Source organism: Antechinus flavipes, chromosome 5 (assembly GCF_016432865.1).
Source record: "Antechinus flavipes isolate AdamAnt ecotype Samford, QLD, Australia chromosome 5, AdamAnt_v2, whole genome shotgun sequence".
NCBI classification, from domain to species: Eukaryota; Metazoa; Chordata; class Mammalia; order Dasyuromorphia; family Dasyuridae; genus Antechinus; species Antechinus flavipes.
Genome location: NC_067402.1, coordinates 104,489,845 through 104,512,550, shown reverse-complemented (window position 1 = coordinate 104,512,550; position 22,706 = coordinate 104,489,845). Strand labels below are relative to the sequence as shown.

The window sequence follows — 22,706 nt, the reverse complement described above, 5'->3', positions numbered from 1 at the left end:
CTCTAACTTTACCTCAGCTCTCCCTTCTGACCAGGAAACCCAAACCAAGGACTCCCCATTCCTGCAAGTGCCTGCAGCCAGCAGCATCCCTGCCCCACTGCCTCTGCAGTGCTGGCTCCTTCTCACCCAGGGCGCATCTCAGCAGCACAGCTGGGCCTGGCATTCCTGATCAGCCGAGGTTCCCTCAGTCTTCCTGGACTCAGACCTTGACCCCTCATCCCAGGGCTCCCCAACTTGTTCTTGCAGAGATAGCCTGGACTGGGTTTTTTCTTCAGGTCTTCTCTGCTTGTCCCAGGAGGACCCCTGTTCTGTCTCAAGTCTTATTTATTTTTCACTGACCTATGTTCACTCTAAGGCACAATTTTGTTTTGTTTGTGGGAGAAATCTGGAGAGCTTGGATTTTCTGACCTACTCCACCATCTGCCCAGAATCCTTTCCCTCTTAAGGATCCCAAAGGACAATTTTTAAAAGAGAAAATACAAATTCAGTCAATCAAAAAGTATTAATTTGGCATCTGCTTTTTACCAGGCATTCTGCTTGGGACTAGAGATAGAAAGGCAAAAATAGAAAGTCTTTCTTCAAGTGGCTTATTTTACTAGCAAGTTGTATAACAGGAGTGCTTTGCCCTTTTTCTTCTCGGCGTTTTTTACAGGGTTAAGGGACTTACCAAAGATCACATAGCCAGGAAGTGTCTGAGGCCTGATTCTAACTCAGGTCCTTCTGATTACAAATCTTGTGCTTTATTCACTGTGCCCTTTAGCTGCTCCTTGCCCCTTTGATACAGCTCATGGACCCCATAAAGTCTATCAATAGATACTTTGAGGGTCCACAGAGCCCAGATTAAGAACCCCTGGACTAGATAATTTTGTAAGCTCTTGAGAATGAAACTCAGAGCATCTGAGTGGTACAGAGTTCCAAACTTGGAGTCAGTAGGATCCAAATTCATATCTGGCCTCAGATACTTACTAGCTCTGTGACCCTGAGCAAATTACTTCTCCCTGATTGGCTATACAAAAGAAAAAAAGAGAGAGAATGAAAAATCACTCTAAGAAGTGCCAGTTTGGCCAGTAACAACCTTAGGATTAATTGGAAAACTCCTGGGGATGAGATGGGAAGAAACCCATCAGGAAATCAAAATCCCTCATAATTTGGCCTTTCCTTTTCTTCCTTCCATGTTCTCCTCCTTTCTGTCTTTCCCTTCATTCTCTAGGTCCTCTCTCTTCTGAGAGGACAAGATATAGTACACATCTCTCTCTTTTCAAAAGGAGGGAGGAGACACATGGGAAGAAACCCTCAGTCTCGCCCTCCAGTCCCCAGGAGGGCCCATTACGGATAAATAAATCTGTCCCAGTGGGTGCCCTTTTCCCAGGGTTTCTGGGGGCTCTGGGAGGCTCAGGAGGATCGAGTAACTAGCCCAACTGGGCCAGGAACTGAATACAGCTAGTGTTGTTCAGGCCGCCAAACTCCACAAAGCTTCCTGTTTGTCTGTTAGCATGGTGAAACGAGGTCATTGTAAGACACGGAACAGACACAGGTTTAACTCAAGGAGGGACTCGGACATCGGCGTGCCCAGCTGAGTTAGTAACTCCATGGAGTTCAAGAAACATTAAGCGCGGACTGGGTATAATAGGAGGCAGTCAGGTGGCAGGCAGACTAGAGCGCTGACCCCATATTCAGTAAGACTCATACTCCCAAGCTCAAATCCAGCCTCAGACACAAGGATAAGTCACTCCACCCTGCTTGCCTCAGCTTCCATATAAAATGAGCAGAAGAAGGAAATGGCAAACCACTCCAGTATCTGCCAAGAAAATCCCAAAGTGGGTCACAAAAGTCTAAAATGACCAAACAAGAAGAAAAATATATTATTATAATATATAATTATGGTACATATAATTATGTATTGTATAATTATTATATTTATAATAAATATATTAATATTATAAATATTATGTAATGTTATATAATAATTATATAATATATACTTATAATATTGCATATTATGGCTCTGCTTGGTGCCAGGGATACAAGGTTATGTTCCATGTCTGGAATACACCCCCTCTTCACTTCTTAGCATTATAGATTTAAATCTTCGAGACCATGGAGTTGAACACCATCTCCTTCTCTCTTCTTCTCTCCTGCCTCTCTTATCACAGCCTCTGACTAATATTACTTGCTAGTTATTTTCTATACACATGCAGCATCCCTTACATAGTTCATAAGCTCCTTGTAAACAGACTTTTGTCTTTCTATCTCTTAATACCTAGCGTGGTGTCTTGTACATACTAGCTACCTACACATATTTGTTGAATTGTTCAATTAAATGGACATTGTTGTCAAGGAGCTTATAATCAAATGTGGAGAAAGATGCATGAATATCTATAATACAGGAGGAAGTGAGAACAGCAAAAGAAAGATCTGGGTAAAGTGTTAAGGGAAATTTGAGAAGGGAAGGATCGCTTTCACTAAGGAGATTGAGGGGCAGGGAAACCTTTGTGAAGGGAACACCTGAGCTGGGTCCTGAGGGAAGAGAAAGACTTCACCAGATGGAGATGGGGCAGGTGTCCATTCCAGGGAAGTGGGGCACAGTGCAAGAAAAGGCACAGGAAAGGCTAGGATAAAACCTCAGGATAGAAAGTACAAAAGATAAGTCCCTATTTCCCTTTGCTGGGATTCTACCTCCTTTCACTTCCTCATAACCGCTGTCTGATACCTTCCCAAATTCCCTTAGGTTGGGGGTAGATTTTTATTCCTAAACCTTTAACTTTTAACCCATTACCTCTTACCAGTGAGTCTGAAGTGATTAAAAAATGGGTGGAAGGTGCCAAATCCCATATAGAAATACATACTCTAGAACTGCCTCCTTAAGTTACCTATTTTTAAAATTTTATTTTGTCCCAATTGCACATATAAACAATTATTAACACTTGATTTTTTTTTTCAAGTTTTGAGTTCCAAATTTCTCTCTTTCTCTCTATGTTCCCCCTCTCCCTCAGACAGTAAGCAATCTGATATGGGTTTATACATGTACAGTCATGATACCCCATTAACACAAGGAGGTCATTTGTCACTGAAAAGTGACTACACCTGGAATGATGTAATGTATCTGTGGGGTTAAAATTCTAAGAATCAGGATTGTTCCCCTGAATTGTAGAGTGGTTCAAACCCCTGAGAGCTAGATTTCTTAGTAATAAGCCATGCTTCCTGTGATAGTGACACCATTCTGACAGGTCCCTGGAGGATCCTGAATCCACAGTGGGCTTCCACAACCTTCTCCTAACAAGGAAAAATATCATCCCTGCTATATCTCCCCCTGGCACACAGACGTTAGACTACTGCAACTAGAAGAGACCTTAAAGATCATTTGGCCCAACTCCATATTCTTACAGATGGGGAAACTGAGACTTCTGAGGGGAATTTACTTGTCCAAGCCATAGGGAAAGCTTCTCTTTCTCCTATGTCCTGCTGCTTCCCTATGTTATTGAATGCCCCAAAAGACTGGACAATGTCTCATCTTGGGGTAGGGGCTCAGCGCGGCTTTCCCAGACGATTACCGATTTAGAGAATGTTCTGATAAAACAATCCCTGGTCAGCCTTCCCTTCTGAAGTCTCTTCTACTTCTTCACTGCCATCCCCTTCAGGCTCACTGCAGGGGCATCTCACCTGGGATATAAAGGGAGCCACCATCGCACCAATCCGACACAAAGAGCCACTTGTGCCCATGCCCAAAGCTCGCATAGGAGTGGGGTAGACCTGCAGCAGGAGAGAAGCCTCAATCATTAAATACTCATTTCTTCTGCTTCCCCCAGCCCAACATGCCCCAGACCCAATGCAGACCTGAATCATATCGGACAGAGCCATTTGGCTCAGTCATTTGAAGGAGGGGACCTCAAGAGCATCCATGCCCTCACAAGGTGGTCAGAAAAGGCGCCACACTCTCAAGGTCTCTCTTAAGAACTCGAGAATAGACCCTGGCACAGGACCACCCAGCATGGCGTGCCCTCGTCCGAGAAGGTGCTCTATGAGCCAAGCAGAATTTAGTTAACTCACACAAGTGAGAGAATCCCACCCTAAATGTTCATTGGGGCTATTTGTGGCCAACCTATAGCATTACGAGCTCATATTGGTCTGATGCTCCAAAAATACAATAATAACATAAAGAGCTTTGCAAATATTAAAGGGCTGTATATGAGTGTCAACTATCATAAGGTTAAAAAGGAAAACAATAACAACCACAATAGACCAGGCAAGAATGAATGCTAGAGGTCTGGTTTATCAGGATAGCAAGTATTAAATTATGATGTGAAATAAGAATGGAAAGATAGGCTTGAATCACATCACAGAGACCATTGAATGCCAATGGTAGCATTTGTCTTTTATTCTACAAATAAGTAGGTACAAGGAAGATTTTTGATCTGGGAAGGAATATGACCAGGTTCTTTGTTTTAAGAGGACTACATGAGCATCTAAGTCCCTCAGGGATCAAGAATAAGTGAGCCTAATCCCTATTCCACAGGACAAATCTTGAAATGCTGTCACTTTCACAATAAAAAAGGATTCAAGGCCTTCTGCAGCCATGGAGAGAAGGGAAAAAATGAGTTCGAAAGAAACTGAAATAAATGCAATACTCATTTTTATTTTTTTATTCATTATTTTATTAAATTAATTATTTTTGTTTTTTTTAATTTAAATATTGAGTTTTTAAATTTTATTATATTTTGGGGAGGAGGCAATCAGGGTTATATGACTTTTTCAGAGTCACACAGCTAGTAACTATCTCAGGTTCTTCTAGGGCCAATTGCTCTGTCTACTGCAATACCTAGCTGCCCCCCTCCCCCTCAATTTTAAAGACATAAAATTTCCAGACATTTTATAACCACAAAGAAAAAAAACATAATTTTAAAGACATAAAATTTCCAGGCATTTTATAACCACAAAGAAAAAAAAAACCATAAGTTTGAGGGAAATCAAGATGTACACATTACTCATCTTTTCAGCTTCCTAAAAAATATTGATCTAATACCTATGAGAGGAGAAACAAAGATATCTTCAGCATAATTAATTTGCTCCTACAATTATCCAGTTGGGATATGACATTTTAAAGTAGAGTTGAGGCAACTTCATGACTTTTCTAGAAGCTAGTTGACTGCTTCCTATCCTCCTGACTAGTTCTCAAAGGACTGAAGAGTGACAGTTACAATAGCCCCTACCATCACTCACTCTCTGCGTCAACTTGCCTCTGGGGAGAACCCTAAATCCCCAAAGCCCCTTTTCCTTTGTTTTCACAGTTCATTGGCAATTTCCTTTGCTCAAGTTTTTGCCTGTTTCTCATTAATGTGCAGAAAATGGAAAGATGCCAAATTGTGGCCCAACTTGTCACAAAAAGTGAAAACATTACAAAGAAAATCTGATTACCAAATTTCTAAATGTTGCCTTGAATAAACTCTATTTTTAAAGGTAATATCCCAAACTAGACAATTTTGAGAGTAAACTAATTATGTCAAGGATTTCTTTTATATTCTTACTTTTAACAGATGTTAAAATTATATTTATATACATATATAAATCCTTTATCCTTAAGCAGAAATCCTTAATTTTTTTGGGGGGGGGGCGGGGCGGGGTAATATGAGGCAACTGGAGTTAAGGGAATTGCCCCAGGGTCATACAGTTAGTAAATATCTAGTGTCTGAGGTCAAATTGAATTCAGTTTCTCCAGACTCCAGGGCTGATGCTCTCTCCACTGTGCCCCCTAGCTTCCCCAAAAATTGATTTAAATAATAAATAACAATTTTGATAAGAGTATTTCGAGCATAATTTGTTTCCTTTAGAATCTTATGTATATTATTTCATTCATTAAAAAATACTATTCTGAGGAGTCCATCAGATTTCACCAGTCTGCCAAAGGAACCTATGGCACACAAAAAAGTGAAGATCCCCCCCCCCCCATGTTTTGAGCTTGGCTGATATTCTCCCAACCTCCTCAAAAAAAAAATCTCAGGATACAAGAGGACACTTGCAAGAATCCAGAGGAACCCACAGTGCACAAAAACAGGGAGATTTCCATGTCTTGAGTTTGGCTGGTATTCTCCCATCCTCCTCAAATCCGTGAATAAGAGAAGACACTTGCAAGAGTTGGATTTCTGAAAATGAATGAGGGCCAAAAAATGTCCTTTCCCAATAACAATACAAAGTTGGAAATCCCTGCTGGGTATTATTTCAGAGGGATGTATTTAGAAAGTCATGAAAGCTTTTAAATCTTAAAAGAAACCCCTTAGTAGAGGGTGAGGAAAAGTTGCCAGTGGATGGGCACACATTTTAAATGATTTATCAAAAGCAGTTTCAATCATACTATCCATCAGAGCCCTGAGAAAGACCAACCTCAGCGGTATAGATATAGATGGTATTGAAATTTGCTGACACCAGAGCCCTCAGCATGAAGAGGAAGCCAATCAGGCCTGTACTAGAAAAGAGAGAATAAAGGGGAAAGGATAAAAATCATTATTAGCTTAGTGTCACCAATAAGGAAATATTTATAGGATCAACATCCATTTCAACGTGGCAGGGTTTTTTGTTGTTGTTATTTGGTGTTGTTTTTAAATCAACAAAAATAAGTAGATGCATTATCACTCCAGCCAGAAGAGAAATATAATGGCTCCACTGGCCCTTTTGTTGTTAGGCCCTCCAAAACAGGACTTTGGGACAAGACCCCTCCATCTGTCAATGAGGACCCTTGCCCTTCCTATTCTTTTTTTAAAATATTATTTTAATAGTATGTTATTTTTCCAGTTGCATGTAATGATGGTTTTCAACATTTATTTTCTTTTTGAAAATTTTTAGAATTTTTTTTATTATAACTTTTTATTGACAGTCCATATGCAGGGATAATTTTTTATAACATTATCCCTTGCACTCACTTCTGTTCCGACTTTTCCCTTCCCTCTCTCCACCCTCTCCCCTAGATGGCAGGTAGTTTTATATATATCAAATATGTTATAGTATATCTTAGATATAGTATGTGTGTATAGAACCAAACAGTTCTCTTTCAACATTTATTTTCACAGGATTTTGAGTTTCAATTTTTTTTCCTCCTTCTCTTCCTTACCTCCTCCTTCCCCAAGATTGCAAGCAATCTGATGTAGGTTATACATATATAATCATTTTTAACATATAAATCCACATGAGTCATGTTGGGAAAGAAAAATTAGAACAAAATGGAAAAATCCCAAGAAAGAAAAATAAAGCAAAACAAAAAGGTGAAAATAGTGTATTTCAATCCACATTCAGTCTCCATAGTTCTCTCTCTGGATGCCAGTAGCATTTTCCACCCCAAATCTAACTGGAATTGTCTTGGATCATTGGATTACTGAGAAGAGCCAATTCTATCAGAATTGATTATCGTATAGTCTTGTTGCCATGTATAATGATGTCCTGGTTCTACTTATTTTACTTAGCATCAGTTCATGGAAGTCTCTCTAGGACTCTCTGAAAACATCCTGCTGATTGTTTCTTACAGAACAATAATATTCCATAATATTCATATGCAGTCATTCTCCAACTGATGGGCATCCACTCAATTTCCAGTTTCTGCCACAAACACTTTTCCATATGTGGGTCCCTTTCCGTCCTTTTAAGATCTTTTTGGGATACAGATTTAGTAGTATCTTCACTGCTGGATCAAAGGGTATGCACAGACCCTTCTTATTCTTAAGCTTTCCACTCTAGCCTAAGAATAGGGAGATGAAATTTATGTACCCACTAACACTGCAATTCTGCATAGTTTCATAGAAGTTTTTAAAAATTAAAATTGTGCTACTGACCAGAACAAGACTCTTCAAAATGAACTCTCTGGGCCACATAGAGGGATAGGGAGAAGACCTGGGGTTTCACTGGCTTAAGAAAAACATGTGAAACAACATCATTTTATCAACAGCAGAATTTCACCTTCTTTGCAAGTCTTATGGAATTGCTTAGAGCAGGAAGAAGTAAAGTGATTGCCCAAAGTCATTTAACTCACATTTGTTGGGGGTAGGACTTAACCTAGGATTTTGCAGTTCCCAGTTATCTTGTTCCAACAGGACACCAAAATCATCCATTCTCATGTGACTTTATAATAATCAAACTCTGACCGAAAATTTAATTTGCGGATAGATTTAAGGTAATCTCTCCTATGAGGGTCATGTATTCTTCCCCCTAAATATGAAGGTAACGCTGTTTTAGCATCAACTTTAACACACTTCTTGGACATTCCCCCTTCAACCTTAGAGGGAAAATTCCAGTTGGATAAAGAGAAACTGGGACAGCACATGGAGGAAAGAATCACTGTTTAGAACAAACAAGACTCCTTTCTCCTCTCCCTTCTATGGACCAAACAGTTCATAATTTTCACATAAGTATAATCTTAAGTGGCATTTTTGACCAGCCATAAGATGCTCTGGAGAACTTGCATGTGATGTTTAAATCTCTATTTTTAAGAGATTGTTTTAAGACTCATATCACCATCATCCTGATAAAGACACGCATCACCTGAGAACCACCAGAATCTTGCAAAAGCCTTGCACTCAATCTCTACCTTAAGTCTCCTCTTACTCCAATCCATCCTTTGTTCATCTGCTAATATGATTTTTCAAAAACCACAGGTTTTGTCATGTTATCTCACCCTCTTACCCCCATTTAATAAATTCCAGTGATTCCCTATTACCTCAGATCAAATGGAAAGTCTATTGTTGGAGGCTTTTTTGTTTTTTTGTTTCTTGAGGCAATTGGGGTTAAGTGACTTGCCCAGGGTCACACAGCTAGGAAGTGTTAAGTGTCTGAGGTCACATTTGAACTTGGGTCCTCCTGACTTGAGGGCTGGTGCTCTATCTACTACTAGCCATCTAGCTGCTCCCCATTGGTTTTTAAAGTCTTTCCCTCTCCTGTTCCTCCATTTTCCATCCTGAAAGATTAAGAAGTCTAAGACTATTCCCCTTCTTCTATGAATCAGCAACATCTCCCACCTCCATGTCTTTTCACTGGCTGTCTGGAATGTCTGTCTTCCTCTTCTCCACCTCCTAGTTTCCTGACTTCCTTCAAGACTCAGCTCAAATGCCATATTCTCCACAAACATTTATGGGTCCCCATCTTCCATCCCCATACAGTGTATTAAAAAAAAAAAAGTTCCTTTGATGTGATTTTTTTTTTCATGAAATGTTATTGTTCATGGGAAATGATGAGCAGGATGCTCTCAGAAAAAAAAAAAAAAAACAAAACCTGAAAAGTCCTCCATTAACTTAAGTAAAATAAAATGTACGCTATATAAAGTAATCACAATGTTCTGGCGTGACCAGCTATAAATGACTTTTCTATTCTCAACAATACAATGATCCATGACTATTCTGAAGGACTTAAAATGAAAAATCCTATCCATACTCAGAGAAGAAATTGTTGTGTCTGAATATAGACTGAAGAATATCTTCATTCTCTGTGTGTACACATGTACACTCACACACTTTTTTTTTTTTTTAGAGTTTTGTTGTTGCTGTTGTTTAATTAGGATGGGGGATTTGTTTTCTTTCACAACATAACTTATGGAAATGTTTTACATAAGTTCACATGTAATTTCTTAAGTGGGGGCTGGGAATTTCTTAAATGGAATAAAGGCGAGAATCTACAACACAAAAGTTTTTTTTTTTTTAATGTAAAAAAATGTTTTAAATGTAACTGGAGAAAATATTAAGTAAATAAAAATTTTTTAATGGAAATTACTTCCAATTATATGTATGTATATGGTTTTTTTATGGATAATTTTTTTCCTTGTTTCTCTTATTAGAATATGAGTTCTCTGAAGACAGGACTGTGTTTCTTTTGCCTTTCTTTGTATTCCAAAACAGTTGTTGATCTGCATGAGTAGACAGTGGGGAGCTCCCTAGCATTAACAAAAAAAGTTCACTATTGCAAAACCAACTATTTTGGCGCACCCAAAAGGAAGATACCTTGAAGTACAAATATTGAGCAGCAGAAAGAACAAAGCTGTACATCCCATGGTGATAGAAAGGCTGATCCGTCTTCCCAAAAAGTTAATGCCCAGGATATTTAAAGGATTTACTAGAAGAGAAGAAATAACAACCAATCCTTGACATCTTAAAAAGCAGTTAGCACATTCAGACATCGACATTAACCATTTCGTGCCTGTTTCAAATGGAAGCAACTTGGTTCAAACTTCTTGAATGCTGTCTCTTTGGTTCTTCTTTGTAAGCAAATTTCCTGGCAGTCCTTTATTTTTGTGAGAACATAAAGATCTGTTGGATAGATATATTAGATCATAGTTCAGATTCCTTAGTCTAAGTCCCTTCACAGGAGGGGAGACAATCACTTTCAATCAGAGAGTAATGTTTCTATATTGTTTCTCCCCAGATCAAAGGATTATCCTAGGAGCCACTGGGATTGCTACAGTTTCTGAATGGTTAAGGGGAAATTACCCAATTTCAAAGCTCCAGGAAGAAACCCTCAATCTAAATTGCTGTTGAATTGACCATCTGCAATAGTTGAGGAAATTAGTAGAATGTAAATTCCTTTTGCAGATCCTGGGAGAAAAACATTTTTTGAGGAAATCGAAATGTATTCATTTGTCATTGGCTCACCAAAAAATAGAATTCTAACATTTATTAGAGTAAGAACTCTCTTTTATATTGTTATTCCCAGTGCCTGGTAGGATGTCTGTTAACATGTATTTTTTTTTTTTATCCCACCTCAGGCATCTAGATTATACTGGCTAGAGCACTAGACTTAGACTCAAGAGGACTAAATTCAAATTTTACCTCAGATATTTACTAATTATCTAGGCAAGTCACTTAACTTCTGTCTACTTCCATTTTCTCATTTAGAAAATGTGAATAATAATAGCACCTACATCCCAGAATTGTTGTTCCTAAATGAGATAAAATAAGATAACATTTAGAAAGCACTTTGCAAACCTTAAAGCAGTATATAAATACTATTGTTGTTGTTGTTGTTACTATTATCTTGTTGATTGAAAAAGAAATAATACATGGAATTTCCACACCAAGAACTTCTTATAATGATAAAATAATTAATCCTGGCATTTTCTCTGCCCAATAAAAACAAACAAATTACACGAATATTCATCTCTCCTAGTCATCAGTTTTTTAGGCACTAAATTCCCATAGTTGCAGAAAGTCTCTGACATTTCCCTGGCTCAAAGGATGTTTCCAAACCGCTGTTTCCTGACCACCCTTGAATGTTACAAATCATTTCTGGCAGAAATTTGGGAAGAATAGGAGAAAATTATAAGCTAGAGTAGAAGGGACCACTTGAAGCTAGAGGATAAGGAAAGGAAAAAGTGGTTTAAAAAAGGGGGGAGGGGGAAGAAAAATAAGAAGCAGTGCCCCTGATCTCCAGAAAACTGGAGCAAAATACTGAGAAGGAAGGAGAAGGACTGTGGTGGCAATTTTTACTTATTAATGCCTGATGATCTCTTGCCCACTTGAAGTCTTTGATCTTCCAAACTCAGCTCTCTAACTCCTGAGTCATCTAGCTGCCTCCTATGCAAATAGAGGTTAAGTGACTTGCTGGGTCCTTTACTTTATTTCTCAATTCACCCTCAGGAAAGGGCAGCTCCCGTGCCCTAGAATTTACCTTCTTTTGCTTAAGAAGTTTACATGGTGTGGAATAAAGAGCTGGTTCTGAAAGACCTTTGTTCAAACCTTCTCTGTCATTTTTACCTTGAGAAAGTGATTACACCAATTCTTGCTTCAGTTAGCTCATCTGTGACCCCCAAACCCTCCCCCCAATACATAGACTGACAGCACCTTGACAGTGCACCAATTCACAATCCTGCTATTTGCAGGCACTCCCAATTAGCTAACTTGTCCTTTTCTCTTGATTTGACATATTCTCTATCTTCTACCCACTCAAACTGCTCACAATACATTCTGTCACAAACACCCAGGAGCCAGCTACCTCATTGTAGTAGTAGTAGTAGTAATAGTAGTAGTAGTACTGATTACTAGCATCTGAAGAAAGTCCTGATGCTCTATTTTAGGTAGAGATGGGGTTGGGGGGATGAAGCGATGGAAAGGGAGAGAAGAGAAAAATCAGGAGGAAGGGGGAAGAAAAGTGAGGGAGAAAGGTGGAAAGAAAAGGGGAAAAAAGGGAGAAATGGGGGAGAAAAGGGGGAAAGAGGAGAGAGAGGGGGAAGGAGGAGAGAAAAGGAAAAAAGAAGATGGTAAGAAGAGAGAAAAGGGGGAAATAAAGGGAGAGGAAGATGGAGGGAGAGACAAAGGGGAAGAGAAAAGAAAAAAGAGGAGAGAAGGAGCAGCATCAGAAGAAAAAAAGATGAGAAGGAGAAAAAAAGAAGAAAGATGAGATATCCATGACTGTGTGCCTTCCAAGTTGGATCTCCCAAGACTAGCAATTTTGCTGAATTCTTCATTTGACAGTACACGAAAACCTTTCAAATTCAGATTTTGCTAATATATGATTAGCTACAGTTCACCCCCCAAATAGAGTTTAGGAACTATTGAGGATAATCCCTGATAAACAGTTGGAAATAAATTCCTGTTTGTTTTTAATTCAGGCTATCAAAGATCAATCTAGGTCCAATTGCTTTCTTCTCCATCCCAAGAGATTCCTTCACTGTACCTCCAACTTGTGGATCAAATAATCGCCAACAAAAATCATATAGACATAGATTTAGAGCTTTAACGGAGCTTAGAGATCACTTGAGTCTAATCCCCTATTTTAAAGAAGAAACTAAGATCCCTAGGGGTGTTACAGTTTGTGTTGGGAATAGGATTCAAACTTACATCTTCCTCCCTGACCCAGCATCCACTACACAGAGTTCTCTATCAGTAATACAGTTGACCATACCCAAAAGGATGGATCAGCTCCGGTGGGCTGGATCACTACCCCTTGCTACTCGCCTCATATTGGGAACTTTAGATGCTGATGTTACTACGTTCGCATGTTAAACAAAGCAATCTCCCAAGACGAAAACTCCTTACGAGCAATCTCTCCCAGGGTACTGATGATCATGGTCTTGTAGTCGGAGGGAGCAAACAGGTGACAATGACAAGGGCTCTTGCTCTCTTCCGAATCCCCATTCAGCACCATCTGCGTCTCCGTTTGGGAGCCACAAACTAAGTCTCGTTCCAGTAACTCCGCACTGGCCAGAATGACCCCGTAATACGCAAAAGAGATCCCAAGCCTGAAAAAGCAGTGAACAAGGAACAAATGTCAGGGTTTGGAAACTTCCCCGCTAAAATCTGTTCCTTTTCCTTCTATTTCCTTGTAATAAGAAATGTATTTCTTATTACATTTTTTAAAAAGGAAATGAAATAGCTTCAGGAAAAATTTGCACTAGTCTGTCTGTATTAGAAGGGGGGGGAGGGGGGAATCATTAAAATTCCCTATTTCTGTTAATTAAGAAGTATCAAAGGAAGAGTTTGATTATTCACTAATATAATGGAAAGAGAACTAGATTTAGAGTCAAAGCAGAATCTTAATTAACAATTTTTACACCCAGTGAAAGCACAGGTATCCCTTCCACATAATGACGTTCCCCATCATTGTTTCGTGGCCTGTGAAATAGGCCAGAATCAGAAATTTAATGGATATTTGGATAAAGGAAGCTGCAAGCAACACGCCAATTCCAGCAGACGTCAAAGAAAAAGTTTAGAAACTCAGAAATACATAAACTATATGGATGATACTGTATAATATCAACATATTTTATCTTTTAAAATCATAATAATATAGACTTCTCTGGTAGGAAGGGAGGGCCAAAACTTTTTACATCATTGATTTTCCAGATCGTGGGGGTGCTGTGCCTCTAAATCCTGTGATATGGAAGAGATAAGTGTATCATGAAACCCATCTTTGAATCAACTTTGTAACCTATGATGTAAAAACAATACATAAAGTAATTAAGATAAATGTTGTTGAATAGAGGGGATACATTATAATACTTCACAGATGGGTGTTATTCATAATGCACAATGTAACAACATAGGTTACCATTTTAAATAACTATTCTTGCTAACTAAATTGTCTCTGAAGAAGTAAGCGTTTAATTTTTTTTCTTGCTCTGAATTTCAATACCCTAGATCAATGATGTCAAATTAGAATTAAAAACAGGATTTACCCAAACCATACATAAGAATCCCTGCAAAGTTGTGTAATGAGTTAGAAAACCATATATTTATATCATCATTTTTTCTATTTTATGTTATTAAATCTTTCCTTATTCTATTTTAATCTGGGTGCTCTGTGAGTCCCTAGTGATAGAGCACAGTTGTCTAACATGCTAAGTCAAAGCTTCTAATTTTGGTTGAGTCAGATAAACTGGATTCAAATCCTTGTTCTGCTGCTTACTAGTTATATGACTTTAAATAAATCATTTTCTATTCTCTATACCTCAGATGTCTTGGTCATCTCATCAGCTCCCACAAATTCAATTAACATCTCATATGGAGACAATTCATATATATAGATAGATAGATAGATAGATAGATAGATAGATATAGATATAGACATATATAGATAGATAGAGATATAGATATAGATATAGATAGATATAGATATAGCCAGCCCTAACCTCTCTCTGATCTTATTACTAAACTTTCACTTCCCATAACCTCTAACTTTAAGATATCTCACAGAAATTTTAAACTCAATATGTTTAAAACTCATCCATTCAAAACCCTTCTCCACAAATTCTTGCCTCTTTCTAAATGCATTATTACAATTATCTTTTCCATATTAAGGAAAAGTGCCTCCCAATTTGGAAAATCCATGTGAACTTTTGGGGCCTTCCCTTTGTACCAGAGGGAAAAAAAAATCTGATTTGTTTTCTTTTTTTTAAAATGGGGTATTGATATTATACAATACTTTACATTTTTATGCATTTCTGAGTTTCTAAACTCTTTCTGTGTTGTCTGCTGGCCTTTGCATGTCGAATTCCCCCCAAACTCCCATTTAATATATTGAAACTGCAATGGGGAAAGTCGAGATGTGGAAGGAATAACTGTATTATTGAGAGTAGTGATATTTCTCCAGTTACCTAGACTCATAACCTAGTTGTCATCTTGATTTCTCACACTCTTATTTCTCAGATCCAATCATATTCATTCTGCCTTTGCAACATCTCTCTTTTTCTGACACTGATACTGCCCCCAATATAGGCCATCATCACCTCCTGTCTAAACTATTACAATAGCCCTTGGTTGATCTCCTTACCTAAAATCTTTCCTTACTCTAATCCATTCTTCTCTGCCTAGCAAAGTGATCTTCCTAAAACTTTCCAGTCTTCTTACATTTTGTTCCCCTCCATATACTCTGTGATCTAGTGACACTGACCTCCTAACTGTTCTTCATATGTGACATTCCATCTCCAACTTGATGCCTTTCCACTGGCTGTTCCCTAGGCCTGGAAGCCACTCCCTACTTATTTCTGCTTCTTTGCTGCCATGACCCCCTGCAAGTTCCAGATAAAATCCCTTTTATCCTATTATAGGCTTATTATATCCCTTCTCATTCCCCCTTGCTGTCTTCCTTAAGAATTATCTCCAGTTTATCTCATACACATGATCATTTGCAATGTTGTCTTCCCAATTTAAATTAAAAATTTTAATTACTATTTTTGCCTTTTTCTCTAAAAATACAGCAGTGTCTGATGCTAATAAATGCTAGTTGACTGACTGGTTCCAGCCATACATACATACAAAAGCCTTATTAGTTCTCTACTATCATATTGGCCCAACTTGCTTGCTCCATGTTCAGACTCCTTTCTTTCCAGGTCATATAACATTCCCCTTTAATGTTGCTTTTTATATACTTCTTTTATATAAATTTTGGCTGATCATCTGCTGAAGCCTACTCATATCCAAGAACTAGAAAAGAACATTTATTAAATTGAGTTACTATGAATAACCAATTACATTAAAAAAAGATAATGCAAAGTTACTCATCCAAAGCTTAGAAATAATTTATCATAAGGTAAGTTTAAATTTATCATAAATTAAATTCTATTATCTGTCCTACCCACAATAATCCTGAATTACTCATAATTTTCTTAAATTTGTGTCATTAGTTGAAAAATCTATATCTAAAATAGAACAGAGCCAAATATAGTCACTAGCTGAAATATCCCAAAATGACCACAAGAGTGCAACATTTCTCCACATAAATTGGTCCTTGCCTTTCAAAATGAGATTTCCCTGACACCATTTTCTATATCCCAGAGCAAAATAATTTTGTTTTCCTCATCAACAACTAAAGAAAAAAAAATCCTTTTACTTTACAAATTAAGAAACTGAGACCTAAGAAAATAAAGTGATTTACCCACAGTCATTAAGGAAGAATATTTTTATTACTTTACATAATTAGGCAATGTTAGGCATTACAAAAAAAAAAAAAAAAAAAGAGTGCTCTCACTTGTATTCCATCTACTCCACGAACTACCAAGGTTATTTTACAATTAAGCAATTGTTCAGCATATAGGGGTGATATATTTTGACATGAATATGTTATAAGAACAAATCAGTATCAATTTTTTAAAATGAAGGGGGAAAAAAGCTTTTTTAAAAGTGAATGTTGAAAACTAGGACCTATAATTAACATTTGAGAAACACAGCATGATGTAATAGAAAGAATTTGGGGTTTGGAGTAAGATGAATTAGCTTCGAATCATGTGTGACTATGGACACTTCAAAGTCTCAGTTTTTCCATCTACAAAACAATTAGTTTAGATTAGATGATCACTAACTTCCTTTCAAAATCTCTATCCATTGAACTTGGCTCTTTTCAAAAGCAAGGCAATTCAGGCCAATTTCAATAGACTTGTGATGGAAAGAATCATCTGTATCCAGAGAGAGAATTATTTAGCCTTAATGTGAATCACAACGTAATATAGTGTCTGAGACAGCATTTGAATTCCGGTTTTTCTGACTCCAAGCTCTGCCTTTATAGCCACTACACCACCTGGCTGCTTCATTGAAGGCACTGTATAAAATTACAAACCGGTTTGGACCCCACATTCTAATATCAGGCCAGTTTAGAGAAGAGATCAATACTAAATAAGTTTGCCAGAGGGAATCCCTTAGCGGGTAAGAGGGACAAATCCAACCTACTTGACCAGAATAAGACATTGTGAACTTCAAAAGGTCTACAAGACTTGAACTTCTCATAGATATCCTAGCAGCATTCCCCCAAACAACTCACTATCTGTTTGTATCAGGAGCCAAAGACAAGCTAGATATACTGAGGAAAGGGCCCTTTAGGGAGCCCAATCTAAGGAGAATTTCAGGAGGTCTACAGAGGGAAAAATGACCTTTACTCATCAGGAGCTTTGAGTTTACCTCTAAGGCTTGAATCTCAGCCCTCAGGACTTTCCTACTTTCTGCCTATATAATCTTATGATCCCAGTACCATCTAATAAATACTTCTTTCCAGTAGCTTGCAAAACAGTAACAACACAAACTCAGTTTTTAAGTCTTAATGTTTTTACCATATGATCCAGATCTGCAAAGTTGTCCGTAAGTATTTGCCATCCAATAAGTCTGCAAATCTTCCTCTTTTTTCCTGACACAATGGAAGAGAAATATTAAATTAGAGACAGGTGTGAAGAAGGCAACATCCAAACAGTAATCCTAGCAATGTGGGGTTCTGAACAAGAACACAAGAAGAGTGCTGAAGACAGATGCTTGAAAGCTACCAAACTATCTAGCTAAAGGAAAAGCCAGTCCTCACTATGCTAAATTTTCCTGAGAAGTAGGAAAAAGAAAGATTTCTTGTCTCTTATCTCCCTGAAAATCAGATTTGATGTTTTCTGTACCCTGCCAAGATCAGAGTCCAGCATAAACCTTCATATGGTTCCCATTTTCAAATGTGCAGGGAAGAGAAAATATTCTGGGAAGTGATCTTTGCCCAGGCTTTCTTGACAGACAATCTTACAGTAGTACATTGACATGGAAGGACAATCCTGCTTGAGCCCTACTTGGGCTCAATTGAACTGATCAATATTATTCTTTTCTATGAGTTTTGATATAAATTATAGATATTTCACTTAACCAATACATACTAAATACCAGGGATGCCTTATTCAGATATTGCCCCCCAAAAAAGTTGCTCTATATTAAAAGCATCCCATGGGGCAACATTCACTCAAAAGCATAGCTCATAAATCACATATTTATTTTTACTAGCCAGAATACACATTTTAAACAAAAAGACATTAATTAAATAATTTAACTAATAAAGGGACAAGATAAGGTGCCTGGAATATAGTTTCTTATAGGGTAGGATAGCATCACTGGGAAGGTGATGGGCTCAGGAAATATGAATAGAAGGTCATGGGTATTGGGAATACTTCTGGCCAAGGAACACGTGTGAAGAGGCATTTGTATATACACACACACAAATATGTGTGGCCAGGAAAACTCCCACATTCCCTGCATTAGAGGTCTGCTAAGGTGTTCTAGTGATGTTTTTATGCAGATTTATGCTGGGTATTTCATCTCCACTAGACTCAGGGTCATTATTCTCTCTGTCACCATCTCCTACAACTTAGATTTTAAAGGCCATGTAAAAGACTCTTGGTTCCCACCTGTTAAGCTACCATCTTCTACAATTGAGGGCCATGTAATGAGTTTTTGGTTCTCATCTCTTATACCAGACCTAGGTATTCTATCATAATGTGGCATCTATTCTTTTAACAACCTGTGCAAACTAATTTTGGGGTTCTGTTTTTTTAAAAAATCAAAGGTATATGGAAAGTAGGGCCATGCCACTGAGAAGATCCTCAATCAATGTGCAAAAGAAATTAAGCAAGAACAAGTGCTAATTAAAGCCATCTCCTCTACCTTCCTGGTCCATATTTGTGCCTTTATACCTCAGTATGTGATTATAATTACATTCACACATATCTGTCAACAAAACAACCCTTTGGCTTTGGGCTTTATTTTAGTCGACACACCCATCTTTCTGAAAATAAATTAAATATAAATTAAATAAATGAAAAGAAATAAATATTCATGGTTTGAGCCTTATCAGTCCAAATACCTGAAAAAGAAATTTCCAACCAGAGGGGGATAAGGTTGTTGAACAGCATATTTTCCAAATTATTTGGACCAATGAATCAGAGAGGTGAAAATTCTCTTTAAAACACTGAGAATCTTCAGTCAGGAGGAAGACTTGGACACAAGGATTACATTATGAATCTGGTAAAATTGGTCTTTGATTGTCTCAGACACAAGGATTACATTATGAATCTGGTAAAATTGGTCTTTGATTGTCTCAGATTTTCTGTTCTATTCTCTTTTCCTTGGTGCCATCCATCTCTCTCAGGCACTCAATGTACTTCTTTCTGCTTCTAAATGTCTTTTCTAAAAAATGATCCAAAATTTCTACAGCTTAGAAATACATGATGGATGGGGTTGAAAATACTAGTCCTCCTTGGCTCAACAATGAGGTGATTCAAGGCAATTCCAATGTACTTGTGATGAAAAGTGCCATCTACATCCAAAGAGAATTATGGAGACTGTGAATCAAAATATAAGTTTTTTCACCTTTTTGTTGTTGTCGTTTGTTTCCTTTCTCATGTTTTTTTTTCTACTTTTGCTCTGATTTTTCTTTTGCAGCATGACAAATGTGGAAATATTTTTAGAAGAATTGTACAAGTTTAATCTATATTGGATTGCTTTGTGTCTAGAGGAAGAAGGGGGGAGGGAGAAAAATTTGAAACACAAGATTTTGCAAAGGTTAAACTATCTTTGCACATATATGAAAAAATAGAAAGCTATTTTTAAAAAAGAAAGTCTCTAGGTAAAGGGATGGATGGCCAATGGTCAGACTTCAAAAAACCATTCAGAATGAAAGAATATTTCTTGCAATGTGGCTTCCTGGTATTCCTGAAACCATACCACATAAGGCAGTAGTACCCACTGCCTTCTCCAGAAGGGGAATGGGGTTAACAGATATTGGAAGCAACAAAGAGGTAATGTTAATTCCCTCTCTTCCCATGCAATTTCCTTCAATTATCAAAGAAGACTAATAGGTCAGATTTAGAAAGACTGAATTCAAATTCTGCCTCAGACAATAGGTGCATGAACCTAAATTACTTTATCTCCAACAACTTACTCTGTTTCTAAAGCTACAGGTAAGTCTTGGGTTGTTTTGATAGAAGTCATAAGTCCTTGATATCCCAAAACAAGCCTCTCACATGGACTCCTATGGCTTGTTAACTGACATACTACTCAATCCTACTTGGTTTGTGGATATTCCTAAGAATATAGTGATGTAAGCTTTGAGCACAGACCAGCCCTAGAATAACCCTAGTATTGTAAAGCATGGACTACTCTCATATTATAGGATTGCAACAGTACAGGAAAAGAAACATACTCTACATCAGTAGTATAAAACCTGGAGACCACTTAACCATACATAAGGATCCCTGTGCCATAATCTGATTTAGAAAACCATATATTACCCATTATCTATGCTCTATTTTGACTTTCTTTATTTTGTTAAATATTCCCCAATTAAAATTTAATTTGGTTCCTGAGGAAGAGATGAGGGCAATAATGTAGTAGACTTGACATTTGGCCCTACAAGACCATATATATCCAAAGGACATGATCTGCCCAGCAAGATGGTAAGCCTATACTCACCTATAGTCAATTATTTTAAGTCCACAGAAATAGTTATAGGATGCACAAAAGTGTGTAATTTGATAGAGCAGGGAAAAGTCCAGCTGTGAATTTGGCATCTCTTAATAGGGCAATGTCCCCAAATCTGACCTTTTGATCTGTTTTACTGTTTTGCAAAATGTAATATTCACAGAAGGTTTGGGGGATAGAGCTAAGATAGCAGATTAGAGGCAACCATTGAAAGTCTCCCAACATTACCCTCCAAACAACTTTAAAATAACACCTCAAATCAAATTTTGCAAATAGCAGAGACAACGAAAAGTCAGGATGAGCTATTTTTCCAACTTAAGAATTAAACTTAAGAGATTGGCAAGTTTGACACCAGAGTTAAAGTCTACTTCAGGACCTCTTAGCCTAGAGATGGTGAGGGGGCCAGAAAACTGGTCGGAAAGAGAATACAAGGGTCTCTTTGTTGGGTACAGTTGGCACTGATTAGTAACTATTGTCCATATAAAGTTCCAAAGCAGAGAGGAACACAGGTTAGTCAGAAGGGAGTAGTAGCCTTGGTCGCAAATTCCAAGGCAAAGACACCATATTTGTGGCTGAAGGACACTAGCATCTCTTCCTGAACCAAAATTCTGACCAGGAGATCAGAAATTATACCTCCCCTAAAATCACACCACCCAAAACTTTCAAACCCTCAGAAATAGCTTTGAAAACAAAAGCATGGGAAAAGCTTGGAACACTGCTTCTCCATCCCAAGGTAAGTAGAGCCCAATTTTAACATAAAGTCAAAAGCCAACAAATAAGCTGGAAGATGTGCAAACCAGAAAAAAAGAAATTTGAGTATAAAAATATAGTGACAAGGAAAGTCAAGACAAACTTAGAAGAAGACAACACTAAAAACAGTTACAGATGGGGAGGGGGAGGAATGCTAATTGGATCAAAGATCAACAAGAATTCTTGGAAGACTGAAAGAGATAAGAATAATAGAGGAAAGATTGGGAAAAGAAATAAAAGTGATGCAAGAAAATTATAAAAAGAGAATTAACAATTTGGTTAAAAATCCAAAAAAAAAAAAAAAAAAACCTGAAGAAAATAACACCTTCAAAAACAGATTTGATCTAATGGTTTAAAGGAAAAAAGCACAAAAATTCACTGATGAAAAGAATTCCTTACAAAGCAGAATAGGGAATATGGAAAAGGAAGTATAAAAATTCACTGAAGAAAAATAATTTTTAAAAAAACAGAATTGGTCAAATAAAAAAAGATAAGCTCACTGAAAAAAATTCCTTAAAAATTAAAATTGGGCAAGTAGAAGATAATTCCATAAGACAGCAAAAAAAATTAAAACAAATTTGGAAAGATTAAAACAAAAAGAAGAAAATGTGAAATATGTCATTGGAAAAATAAGATACTTGGAAAATAGATGGAGAGATAATTTAAGAATTAATGGATTATTAGGAAAAAAAGACTTAATATGCAAGTATTAAATGCCTCAAAGGTTGATGAAAAAGGCAAATCATATTTTAATTGTTATAATTTCTCCAAAAATAACCAACTTGCCCTTTAAGCTTTTATATTTAGTCTACCATTCATTTGTTCTTTCTTTCCCAGAAAATTTTCCCTTATTTTAACATGCCATTTTTTCATGAAGGTAAAACTAATTGTTTAGACTTCTTTAAATTTAAACTTTTAATGGTGTAAAAAATTATTGTGATATTGCTGGATGTTATTTGTTTAAGAAATTTATAGTGATTTGGAGGTTACTAAATGTCATATCTATTTCACTGTACTAAAATAGCATCTGGCCATCAGATTTATTTATTTAAAGTATTGTATGGTATGTGGACATCTACATGCAACATTATGGTTGAAGAATTATTGTGTTACAATAAGTGGAAGCATCAGTATAATTCTGTTTATTGTTAAATCATCTCCAACTTTTCTTCACTCAATTTAGAGTTTTCATGGCAGAGATATTGGAGTGGTTTGTCATATCTTTCTCTCCAGCTCATTTTACAAATGAGCAACTAAAGCAAACAGGATTAAGTGACTTGCCCAAGC

General features: G+C 37.2%; 1 protein-coding gene across 3 annotated transcripts in view; it reads right to left on the bottom strand.

The window, feature by feature from the left end:
- Positions 1 to 22,706, bottom strand: part of SVOPL (SVOP like) — a 64,472-nt gene that overhangs the window by 22,634 nt on the left and 19,132 nt on the right. For all 3 annotated transcript variants that reach the window (XM_051961781.1, XM_051961780.1, XM_051961782.1), the window contains 5 exons: positions 17,501 to 17,574; positions 12,999 to 13,201; positions 9,969 to 10,080; positions 6,376 to 6,457; positions 3,661 to 3,750 (listed from right to left, as the gene is read on the bottom strand). In XM_051961781.1, the coding sequence (XP_051817741.1) occupies positions 3,661 to 3,750; positions 6,376 to 6,457; positions 9,969 to 10,080; positions 12,999 to 13,201; positions 17,501 to 17,574 (561 nt within the window). The remainder of the gene's footprint in view (positions 1 to 3,660; positions 3,751 to 6,375; positions 6,458 to 9,968; positions 10,081 to 12,998; positions 13,202 to 17,500; positions 17,575 to 22,706) is intronic.